Source organism: Poeciliopsis prolifica, unplaced genomic scaffold (genome assembly GCF_027474105.1).
Source record: "Poeciliopsis prolifica strain line A6 unplaced genomic scaffold, Auburn_PproV2 SCAFFOLD090, whole genome shotgun sequence".
Taxonomy (NCBI): Eukaryota; Metazoa; Chordata; class Actinopteri; order Cyprinodontiformes; family Poeciliidae; genus Poeciliopsis; species Poeciliopsis prolifica.
This window is the reverse complement of record NW_026562465.1, coordinates 513614-526072: the sequence shown is the minus strand read 5'-3', so window position 1 is coordinate 526072 and position 12459 is coordinate 513614. Positions and strand designations below refer to the sequence as shown.

General features: G+C 36.8%; 1 protein-coding gene across 4 annotated transcripts in view; it reads right to left on the bottom strand.

The window, feature by feature from the left end:
* The window catches only part of cubn (cubilin (intrinsic factor-cobalamin receptor)), an 85811-nt gene that overhangs the window by 26695 nt on the left and 46657 nt on the right, over positions 1 to 12459 (bottom strand). For all 4 annotated transcript variants that reach the window (XM_055022741.1, XM_055022742.1, XM_055022740.1 and 1 more), the window contains 10 exons: positions 11846 to 11974; positions 11606 to 11738; positions 11204 to 11409; positions 9240 to 9421; positions 8581 to 8773; positions 6158 to 6355; positions 5517 to 5663; positions 4816 to 5006; positions 2517 to 2685; positions 647 to 821 (listed from right to left, as the gene is read on the bottom strand). In XM_055022741.1, coding sequence (XP_054878716.1) covers positions 647 to 821; positions 2517 to 2685; positions 4816 to 5006; positions 5517 to 5663; positions 6158 to 6355; positions 8581 to 8773; positions 9240 to 9421; positions 11204 to 11409; positions 11606 to 11738; positions 11846 to 11974 — 1723 coding nt within the window. The remainder of the gene's footprint in view (positions 1 to 646; positions 822 to 2516; positions 2686 to 4815; positions 5007 to 5516; positions 5664 to 6157; positions 6356 to 8580; positions 8774 to 9239; positions 9422 to 11203; positions 11410 to 11605; positions 11739 to 11845; positions 11975 to 12459) is intronic.

The window sequence follows — 12459 nt, the reverse complement described above, 5'->3', positions numbered from 1 at the left end:
ATAAAATGGGTAAAACATTTAATATAGAAACTGATTTTCCATAATTTAGCTAATGTAAATAATGTACATTGCATATCAACTTTGTGTATGTAATGAGATTTGTGTGCAAAGGAGTGATCATAAATGGCAATTAGCCATAGAGTAAATAAGTCAAGTGCAGCAATAGATTTGTTTTCTCCTCTCTCGTCAACGCGGATCACTTTTCTACATTTTAACAGTTTTCTAAAGTGGATTTTCAATCGAAACAGGAAATAATAACTAAAGGAAGACCTTTAAAAAGACATTTCCTACTCTCATTGTTTGACATCTAAAAATCCCAAGAGGTGTTTCTGTTTCACTGATATGACATTTCAGTTTTAATTAGATATAAATCTCTTTATCACAAGTCAATAATTTCATTTAAAAAGATGCAGCTCCAGAATTCATTTCTGAGCTCTGGAGGTTGAACAGTAAAATAATTACATTTATTTTAAGGAATATATGTAATTATATAAAAAATGACTCTGTGAAGGCCTTTTTGTATTTTTACATGTGCACATTACTGTATAAAATAGAAGTTATATAACTTCTATATAATTTATAGAAGTTCTATAAAATAGAAGTTATATAGCAATGGCCATACATGAAAAGGAAACAACAAATATACCTGGCTGTGGGTTCAATGTAGAAATCTTCCTCAAAGTCAATTTGAACAGCTTCTCCATTTGGTACGGTTAACACCCAAGTACAGTCAATGTTCTGAGGGTAATTCTGTGGATAGTTTGGTGATGTGATGTATCCAGGTGGGTCATTATCTGTCAGCATGACAGAGCCTCCACATCCTGTGGAAAAATTACTTTGGTCACAACAAAAATAAGAAAATGTGATCCATCTGTTATACACCAAAACCGGGAGACACCAGTTGTATTTTGCCAAAGTATTTTGAGGTAATATTACTCTGGGTCATACCAAGCTAGCAAATTTCAAATATCTAACAAAAGAAAAATGTTTGTGACAAAACAAAAAAAATAATATTCTAATCTTACTTCGACATCTTTCATGGTATTTTTCAAAGGAAGTAAAGTCATTCCGAACACAAATTGTGTTGCAACGTTTCTCAGCTCTGGTCCTCAGGAACGACTGGACTGCATGGTCCAGATGAGATTCTGTTCCAGATCCCCTGATTCAAATGATTGCATGATCTCCTCTGCATGTCGTCAAATGCTGCAGAAGCCTGTTAATCACCTAATTATTCCAGTCAGGTGTGTGGCAGAAGGGAAAACACCTTGATGTAACGCTGGTCTGACTGTGGTATTTTGTTTATTTAGTAACCACTTTGTACCTTATAATTCATGACACGAGAAATGCCATGCAGTCAAGAATTGGGTGATTGAAACAGAAGAGTTAGTTATATTTGTATTTATTTCTAATAATAATGAAAATGATAGTGATAATAATTCAATAACAAAAATAAATAAATAAATCAAATAAAAAGACAAAATAGAAAAAAAATAATGATAGTTCAGAGAGATAACAGGTCTCCTGAGATGAGTCAAAATTATTGTTATTTTTGGAAAATTATTGTCATTTTGTTTTTTCTTTTCTTTAGTATTCCTGGGAGTTTGGTTCAGTTTCCTGTGTACAGATTGTGGTTGAGTTTCCTATCATCAGGTGGTGTGTGGGAAGCTTGTCATTTCAGCCATCAGGTGTAACATTAAAAAAAAAGGAGGGAAATAACATTAGCGGTGCTATTGTAAATATGACGTCTCGTCATATCCTAGTTAATAGAATAATTCACCACTGAACATCAAGCTTCACGCAATAGTCGAGTCATATTTGTAGGCTTCAGGTAGTTTTATGAACAAGAGATGCCAGCAGCCACAGTGAGCAGCAGCACTGGAACAACTCAGAAACACCCACTATGATCCCAGAATTTAAAGAGAAGGTGGTTTAGTCATGGCGGTCCCATGAGTTACATAAAACATGCAGGACAGGGGCTCCTCAGGACTGGAATTGAGAAGAACTCATCTGTCAGCTATAGGGTTTAAGTGTATAAATTACTTGACCTAAAGAAATCAGTTTCAAACTTTAGGCAAGTTGGACACCAAGTTTAAGAAACCATGCTCCCCTGATTTCACCATGTTATCATTCATAAAGCTGCTTTTACTATTGGATAAATTATTTGGTGGGTGTGGTCTGAGTTCTCCTCAATCAAATATCTTCATTCTTCAATTTTCTCTTACTGTATCTGCCAACCACTACTGTAAATGACCTTAACTGTAATGAACAGAAGTGGTTAAATACTGGTAGGTAAAAATTAATGACTGGTTTTGGTCAAATTCTCAACATGCTCAAGTACGTATATTTAACTGGTGATCTACACTATTTGAAATTGGCATTTTGTTTAAATGATTACCCATTCATGGTAAAATAGAATTAAGTAAATTTTATTTTAGCACAATGTATTACTGAAAAAAGCCAACATATTCATAATTATTATCTTTCTTACTGATCAAAAACAGAACAAGAAATTCTACCTTCATTGTGGGCTTCAAAAATCAACTTGAAGCCGCTGGCCTCGATACTCGAATCAGTTACAAAGCGAATATGGAGGTGGTTGTCTGTAGTTTGGAGGACGGAAGGAGGACTGGAACCACAGAGACGACCTCCTAGAATTGGAGACGAACCATCTGGACCATTTCTGAGCTGTCGAAACAACAGGGAGTAAATATATATCTGAGACCTCAGTGAGAGCTCCTGGAGCTCAGAAATAAAGTAATTAAGAAAGTAAGGAAGAAGACATATCCTACTATCTTAGCTAACTTTCTAAAGCACTGAATTTTGGGTTTTCAATGTTCGATAGCCATCATCATTAAAGCTTTGAAATATTTTACTTTATGAGTAAGCAATCTATTACACAGATGCTGGTCATAAAATTGGAATATGAGAAATGTTGATTTATGTCAGTAATTCCATTCAAAAAGTGAAACTTGGTATGTTTTGTTTTTAATTTTTTAATAATTGTCTTTGTCTATTAATCTTTTGGACTTGCTGTAACATCAATTGCCCATTTGAGATACAAATAAATAAATCTGAATCTGTGACCCTGGAAGTAAATGTCAGTCAGTCTGACAGTCATTTGTTCATATCGTAACACCATATCTTCACCTTTGGTCAGAGCAGAGAAGACAAATTCCACCCCAAAGCCACCCCATAACACATTTATTATAAATATATTACAGATTTGTAAATCTGAGTAATGCTTCACAAATGCTGACAACTCCTGATTCGCCACCGAGTGAGCACGGGTAGAAAGACGTGTGGGGGCAAGGAGTAGAGGTGGGCAGATCAATCCTAATATCGATGTTATCAATACCATGGCAGGTATCGCTCGACCCACAGAGAGAAGTTTTAAGTTGTGTTGAGTATTTTCTTAGGAAGAAAATTGTTTATTTTCTACTGTTTTACCTGAGAACAATTGTATTTGAAAAAAGACACAAAGAAAGAACTAGAAAAGGTGTCTAGTGAGGGGAGAATTTTTATTTTATTTTTGTATTGTGGTTTCTCCTTTTGTACCTCAAAAAAAATATATTTTCCTAATGGGAATGGAAACTTTTCTTTTTTTTTTTTTTTACTATTCCATTGTTTATCAACAAAAATGTTGATCGTGATAAAGTATTTTGTTGTCATGGACAATGCTTTTCGAAATTCCATCCTAGGTCTTTTGGATCCTTTGGCTGTATGAAGCTTCAATATGAAGTACATTGCTTTGTTTCTAGACTTTAGTTGAATGACTTTCTGTTTTTTCTTAATATTGTGGAGTTAGGATATTTTCTTAGTTTTGGTAATTAATTTGATTCCATTAATTTGTGGTACTGTTGGTCCTCCTATAAATAGGCTGGGTTTTGACGTGTGTGAGAGAGACCCGCCCTTCCGCTCCACCACCACCACCAGGGATGTATCCTCGCGTGGCGCACACACGTCTCCAGGCTGCCATGCGGTAGTTCTGTTTGTTTGTTTGCTTTCGTTGTGCTTTTGACCTGGTGGGATCTGTTGTCCTGTTTTCGATCTGTCTTTTGCAGTAGATAGGGTCGGCCCCTGCTGTACTGTTTTGTTCTTTTTGATCGGCTCACCAGGTCCAACTTCCTGTGAATACTTTTGGGGTTTTGTTTTTTTTCTCCTTTTTAGGACACGGAGGACAGAGGGTATTTAACTCTATCTTTTTTCTTCACAGAAAATCAAACCAGCTGAACCAAAAGTAAAGTTCAAGAGTTTTAAAATAAAAGAATTTATGAACCCTCAGTCTTGCCTCTGTGTCCTCAAATATGTTATGCCCTTTTTGGACGCAACACTGGCTCTGCAATTACTTGTCATTAGATTGATAACAAAATGACCAGTATCACCCAACTCTAGCAGGGAGGCAGTGCTGTGCTTTTTTATTCAAAGTGAGTGTAATGTCTTAATAAACAGAGGAGGCTCGGACAATATCCATATCTCTTTATTGTTGTGCTATTTTCATAGTAACCGCAGAGAGAGAACTTGTACGTCTCAGAATACGAGAACTGTGCCAGCTCAGGTAAATCATGGGGGTAAATACACCACAGTGAGGAAGTTGTACCAAGCTGTACCGGTGCAATCAATAGCAAAATTGAACTCCCCAAAAACTGTTTGATCGGAGAGGCCAATAGTGAAATGAATTTAAGCAAAGTAATGCAGAACTACAAGAACTGCACAAAAATGTCAAATTCACACATAAACATAAAGTTACAACTTCACCTGTTTAATTTATTATCATGAACATTTTTGATTTGGAGGTTAATTTCACTTTAAGTTTACCTGGAGGTAGTCTCCTGAGCTACAGTCAGTGCCGTAGCCTTGAATCTGGAAGGGATTTTGGAATGACACTGAAACCCGAAATCCTGGAGTAACCATCACATGCCAACTGCAATTTAATCCAGGCAAGTAGTTCTGAGGGTAGTGAGGACTGGTCAGAACACCTCTGTCTACATGCACCAGGCCACCACAACCTGAAAACACAAAGAAATCTTCATTGAAATGGATATCATGCTGCAGAGTCACAGCAACATTGTTGCCTAAAAATGTGAGACACTCAAAGTTGATGACATGTGCTAAGTTATGAACATTAAAAATGGGTAAAATATTGAACGCAACATGTGAAACATCATTTAGTTTGCATCCAAAAGAGCCAATTAATCAGCACCTCCTAAATGATACTGGTAACTTCCAGTCAAAAAACAAATATGAAGAGCAGTGGTAGCTTCTCTTGAGTCACCAGTTTTACCATCTCAGCCATATTTAGATATCTAACATGACTTTACATTAAAATACAAATATTTAAACAGCGAATCAGAATAAAAATATTTTATCTTATGCTTGACATGAAAAAATAAATACACTAAAAAGGTAGCCCGACATTCTGTTGATTAAACACAATAATGAATGAAGAAAAATGTAATATACAAAAACATTAAATCAGAATAAAGAAAATAGAATATGTATTTGCATTTGTGCAGAACCTTTGGAGAAGGAGGCATTAAAGCCTTGGCCATTGACATCGCTGTCAGAAGAGAAATGAAGGAACATTGAGTCTCCTGTCGAGTGTATGGAGCCTGGAGGATACCTCCCACACACACTGGCCAGGACAGGGGACAGACTGTTTGCACCTGTTAATCATAAAGCAAAGCAGTTCATTACAAACTGTTGGGTCTGATGAAACCAAACAAAGGGGGAAACATAACCAAAGAAGGCTTTGGACTTTGAACCTTCTTTTGGCTCAAATGAAAGTTAAGTATATCCTACAGAAATGCACCAGACTTCAAAAACAAATTCATCTTTGTTTCACTCAGGCGTTTGCAAACTTTACAATCTAAAAAGGTGTTCTTACCCTCAGTCAGAAGACCCCGTGGCACAGGAGGTCAGACTCCCACAGCAGCTACTATACAGTTGATTGCCATAATCAATGTGGGCGTGTGCGTGCATGTGCGTGTGTGAATGGGTGAATGACTCTTTAGTGTGAAACTCTTTAGGGTCCTCTGGACTTAAAGCACCACACAAGTATAACAAGTTTAGTCATGTAAAACATTAAGTAGTTATCTTAAAACTGTGATAAAAGTGACATTTTGAACTATGTCTTAAAATATATTTAACACATTTTTACCATCTCTGATAATCAGGTTGTCAGAGTAGCAGGGTGGATATCCCTCCATGTCCAGAGACAAGAAATTAAATTCTATGATGGAATCTGGAGCCCGAATGAGCCAGGTACACTCTTGGTTAGGAGGATAGTTTTCAGGCCATCCCGGTGAGAAGAGGAAACCAGGAGAATTTCCAATTAGAAGAAATCCACCGCAAGCCCCTGAGACACACACAAAACACACACATCAAAACTGATCCACCACCACATCAATTAAGTTTTCATTAATATAGACATGAGACTTCCGCAGTTTCTGCTTTTGTTTTTATAATTTTTATGTCGCTTCATAAACAAACATAATTGCTGACTTGTCTGATTTGTTTTTTCAAGGGAAAAGATGACAAGTCCTGAAAATCATTGATAGGGATGGTCAAGGCTTAGGAGCTGAAGAAATTCACTACTTGTTGCTCTCTGGAGTCCAGTTCAGGCTTGGTGATCTCACAGGCATATGAATATAGGATCCCACATATTTCAGTCAAATGTCAACAGACGTGACAAGGTTCTGGGATATTTGTGTTTGCACATTACAATTATCATCCAGGAGATAATCACTTTCTAAACTTGTCATTGTAGTAGTTACTTAGTGAAAGTCATACAATTGAATGCTCCACACAGCGTCAGACAATCGTTCTTCAATGCAACTCATGTCTCATACAAATACAAAACTTTGTAGTTACAATTACTGATTGAGTCACCTGGCGAAGGCGAATAAGCCTGTAGCTGGCTAAGAGCTCTCCGTTCTGACATTTAATTAAATGTGGTTAGGGACTCTTATTTGGTATCATTTTCCATAAGTGAGGTAGTATTGCAGGCTTGTGGATGTTTTTTTTTTCTGACAAAAAAAAAGTAACTTAAAGAAGCATTCAAAGAAATGAGACAAGTCAAACCGTAGCAGCCCTTCACATGAGGAAGAACAGGGAGACACCTCCTCTTCCTAATCTGGTAAATATATTCTCTGAAGTGGTTAAAATGAGTAAGAACATGTTGGAAGGAGGATGTTTCTTGGCTGGCCTGGGACCGCCTTGGGATTTCCCTGGAAAATCTGGAACCAGTGACTGGGGAAAGGGAAGTCTGGGCCTCCCTTCTTGAACTGTTAGATGGATGGAACAAAAGTCTCCTGAAAAACAACCCCACACCATAATCTGGTACTTTTCTGCAGTCAGACAAGTACCATTTTCCTTTCAACCGCCAAACGCAGACTTTGGCGGTTGAAACTTTACAATCTAAAAGATTGTACATCAGATTGCCAGATGGAGAAGCGTAAATTTCACTCCAGAGAATGCACCTCCACTGCTCTACAGTAGAGTCCAGTGGTGGTGGCTTTACACCTGTTGCATCTGACGCTTTGCATTGCACTTGGTGATGTATGGTTTGGATGAAGCTGCTTCACCGTGGAAACCCATTCCATGAAGCTCTCTGTGCAATGAGCTCATCTGAAGGCCACATGATGTTTAAAGGTCTGTAGTGATTGACTGCAGAAAGTTGGTGACCTCTTTGCTCTCTGCACTTCAGCATCGGCTGACTGTCAGTTTACCTGGCCTACCACTTTGTGGCTGAGTCGCTGTCATTCCTAAACACTTCCATGTTCTTATAATACAGTTGACAGTTGACTGTGGAATATTTAGGAGGGAGGAAATTTCACAACTGGATTTGTTCTACAGGTCGCATCCTACCACAGTTCCATGGTGGAATTCACTGAGCTCCTGAGAGCGACCCATTCTTTCATAAATGTTTGTAAAAACAGTCTACATGCCTACATGCTTAATTGTGGCCATGAAAGTGCCAGATTTAGAGTCTTCAAAACAGAGGCTATAAAATAACTGTAGTCCAAATGTAACAATGTATAAAACATATACATGTACAAAATACAAAATACACAGGGACATTCAATAAATTAATTTTAGATTCATTCAAATGAGATGCGTAAAAATACTTTAAAAATCTTTCAGTAGTTACTGAAAATAATTTTTATTGTGTTCGAATACCTGTGTTAAAATTGTTTTATTGCTCTGATGTAATATTCTGATTTTAAATGTTATGATTTAATTAGCTGCTTGCAGAAAATCATCAAAATTATAACAGTAAGAAAACCTTGAAAATGTCAGTCTGTGTGGAATTAGTCTCTTTAGTGTATTTCACTCAGTGATGGAGTCATAGTGAGAAGTGAACTTTTTCTGCAAATCTACAATCTATTTATGATACCTGCTTAATTCTTTCTGGCTACAGGGAGGGCCGATGCACCTCTGCAGTAGTCACTAAGTGAGAATACACCCTGGACAGTCCATATTTCAATCAATGAACAATTGATTAGCTATTCAACTGACTAACTTTATCATAAAACACAATGTATTAAATGAACCAAACAGGGAATCACCATTTTGTCTTACCTGGTGTAATAGTAGGTGGTGGTCCAGAGTCTTTCACAGCTGTCCAGTCCAAAAGGAAGCCTCGTCCTCCCACTATTGAATCTGATTTGAAGTGCAAGGTGACAGTGCTTCCTGAACTTCTAAGGGGAGTTGGTAAGCTCAGACCACAGAATGTTCCAAGAGGGTAGGAATAAACATCTGGGCCATCAAATATCTGTAGAGAAATAAAGATTTTTGTCACCAAAAGACACTAATATTATTTTAATATTATTATAGGTTTGTGGCATATGTCCATAGCCTCTCATGTCCAACTCAGAGGCTTTGCAAAACATTTCAGTTGTACAGTAAGAGTGTACAGACAAAAAATGCTTTGCTATCAAAAATGCTTTCTTGTTCAAATGACAAAACAAGAACCAAACTGATAGTAATAGTTTTAATATCATCATAGTCATAAACAGTAAAACATGCAACATTTATATGGTAACATCTAAGTGGTGGTCAGATACCAGAGGTTACTCTATTTCCAAAATCTATTTTGAAATCAAAAATATACAAGGAACTTTCAACTTCCTATGTTTCACATATCGCATGCTTTCAATGTGCTAGAGACAAACAATCATTTTAATGGGATATAATCTGATAAGATCATAAAAACGTGATAATATAGTAGACGGTCTTACTTTCAATTGGTCATAGTAGCAGTTATAGAGGTCCTCTATGTCCATGTCCAAGAAGCTGATCTGAATGTAGCTATCTCCCTCCACTGTTATGGTCCATCTGTAATTGGCATTGTTGGGATATGTCCTGGGAAACAGTGGGGATGCAATTTGACCCGATTCTCCCACCAATTCAACCCCGTACACTGAGGAACACAGACAAACTTGAAGGTTAGCTTGGCAGTCCATCCAAGTTTGTTTTATCTATCATGCTGCAATTTATTGATGAGAAAAATTAAGTTTTCATAAAAATTGTGTTTGTGTTTTTAACATTCTGGATATAGCTTGTGGAGTATTAGAGAATGTTGCTTTGTTGGCTTCACATAGGTTTTTCCAGCTTTCAGGAAAACACTCTATAGATAAGTAGGTAAGGTCATTTTTTTACATAGGACTTTTCAGCAACTTTACAGCAACAAGGCAATTCAAAATGCCTTTACAAAATGCATGAGTTAGTGGAAATACAAACAAAATAACAAAAGAAAAGCAGAAGAAAAACAAAAAGTACTCCATAATTTGTAAACTAATAGGAGTTTGTCTGGATAAGCTAATAGAAAATAAAAGCAAAAGTATAAAAAGTTTTATGCTAAATGTTGATCTAAAGTAATGGATATCTAAGTTTATTGTAATTCCTGCTATGGGATGAGTAAAGTATGAAACTAGATGTTCTTGTTCTGGCTTGCTAAGCAGATAAGTATAAGTACTCTATAATTTATAAGCCAAATATTGAATCTCCACGTTTGAGTCTATAAAGTTGATGGTCCTAAATGTTGATCTAAGTTGATACATTTGTTCTAATGCCTGCTCTGGGTTGAGTGAAGTATGTAAACTAAATGTTCTTGTTCTGGGTTTCTGGATAAGAGTAAGTTCTCCACAATTTATAAACTAGAGGGAGGTTTTCTGAACTAGCTAAATATTGGTCTAAGAAATGAGTACTCCACAATTTCTAAAAGTAATAATAACATAATTGCGATAATTGCTGTAAATAAAAGAGAAGCATTGCATCTTGCAGGCATGTTGAGAGTGGTTTCTGTGAAAATCTGCTTTGTTTGCCATCAACAAAGGTTTTATTCAAACTGGAGATGAGGTTGGGTGTAGGCTATGATCTATCTCCTGCCTTATTCCAGACTTTGGGTCTTGAAAAAGCATTCTGCTCTCAAAACGTTCTTTGTAATGGCTGTTGGGATTGCATGTTTCCCACTGACAACAATGATCCAGAATTTCTGATTTAGCCTGTCAGCGATGATGAACCCTAGCAACTGTAACAGAGGTTCAGTTCCTCCAGATGAGAGGCACACTTTGAGAGAAATTGCGACTGCCAATTGGTTAGTAACTGATAAACCTTATGAAATGATTGACAAGTTGGCTTGTGGCAAAGCACTGAGTCAGAGTGCCTGATCCAAAACAAAGTGGATGGTCAAATATACCTTTGTTTTAGTGCTTTATTCCCACTGAATAATTGTGCTCAAATCAAAGGTTTAAAGTTTTTCAGCACTTCAAATGTTTAGTTTGTTTTTTAATTAATTAAAAATTTTAAAACTTAAACATGCTGTAAATATTTTCTCACATAACATGAAAACATCTAAATAGACAGATTTTATTGTCATTCAACTGTATATTTAAAAATGTACATAATGAAAGAAATGTCGTTCCAAGATTCCAATAATAATGAATAAATAAGTAATAATAAAAGTATCAATAAAATATAAATACAATAAAAGCTTCAATTTTAAAGATTAACGGCACGCCTTATGGCATGAGGGATGAAACTGTTGTAAAATCTGGTTGTTCTGCATTTGAAGCTGATGCACATTTTCCCCGAGGGCAGCAGGAAGAACAAACCATGGTGAGGGTGGAAGGGGATCCTGAAGCATTTAACACATTGCAGCAGATCAGGATCAGTATTCTAATTTTGAAGATGGAATACTTACAGTGTGAGAAGGTGGCTCTAAATCCGGCCCCACTAACTGATCCATCCGAGACAAATTTAACCCACAGGATGTGACCAGTCACAGATGTGTAGTTGGAGGGCAGTGAGGTTCCACAGAAGCGACCAACAAGAGATCCAGTTGAACTGCCTTCTCGGATTTCCAAGTAGTCATTTTGGCAGTCTGACTGTCCTTGAAGGTGAAACATTCTGAACAAAATTTTGATTTTAGTAACAGAAAAAAACAAGTAATGTATAAAATGTAGCAGGGTGATGTGGTGTTATGATATTATCAATGACATAATGGATTATTTGATTGTAAAGACAACAAACAAAACAATTAAAAATATGAATCACTTCTTCCTTCACACTATCTGAGAAAAGGGCTCTCCATTTCAAAACTTACATAAATGAGATCTGTATACGGTTCCCTGGTGAGCTCCTAAGTGTCCAAACACATTCCGTGTTTGGTGGATAAGCATCTGGATAGTTAGGGCTGTTAAATGCACCACTCTGCATCACCAGATCCCCACCACAACCTGAGCAATTAAAACAAAAGGACTTAAGAAGAATTTCCCCAATATCTAATTAGCAAAGTGTGACATTGTCTCAGTATAAGTTTGAACTGATAAAGGTTCCACTTTACTGGATGTGGAGGCAGAATAGACAGCTCTGAACCCTTTCTTGGAGACAGAATAATCAGAGATGAAATTGATCACCAAAGAGTTGCTGAGGGACGTCACTGGATGTGGTATTTCAAAGCCACAGTAGCGCCCTGACAAAAAAACAAACAAAACAAAAAAACAAAAAACAAGAGTTTTTTGGGTCAGTTAGTAGAACCTCGATTGTTTTTGTTGGATAATCTAGAAAATAATGAAATCACTTTTGATAACTTTGGAAGTTAAAATACACCAAGAGTTAAAAAGCCCTAAATAGTAATGTCATGGCTTTGTAAGCATCTGATTGGGTAATCCAATACAACATTTGTGTAAGCTGGAGGCACACCTATGAATGATTTCCCCATTTTCAACTACAAATGGAATTCACCATTAGTCAAAGTGGTTCAAAAACAAAGTCCATGTTTTGGAGTGACTATAGCAAGGTGTTGATCTCAGTCTCACAAAAAATGTAAGGCAGAGTTGAAAACATGTCTGTCACCAGGAGGACTGCAAACCTGGCCCAGTTGCACCAGCTCTGTCAAGAAAAATGGGCCAGAAGTTCAGCACACTACTGTGAGAAATTTGTTAATGGTTAATGACT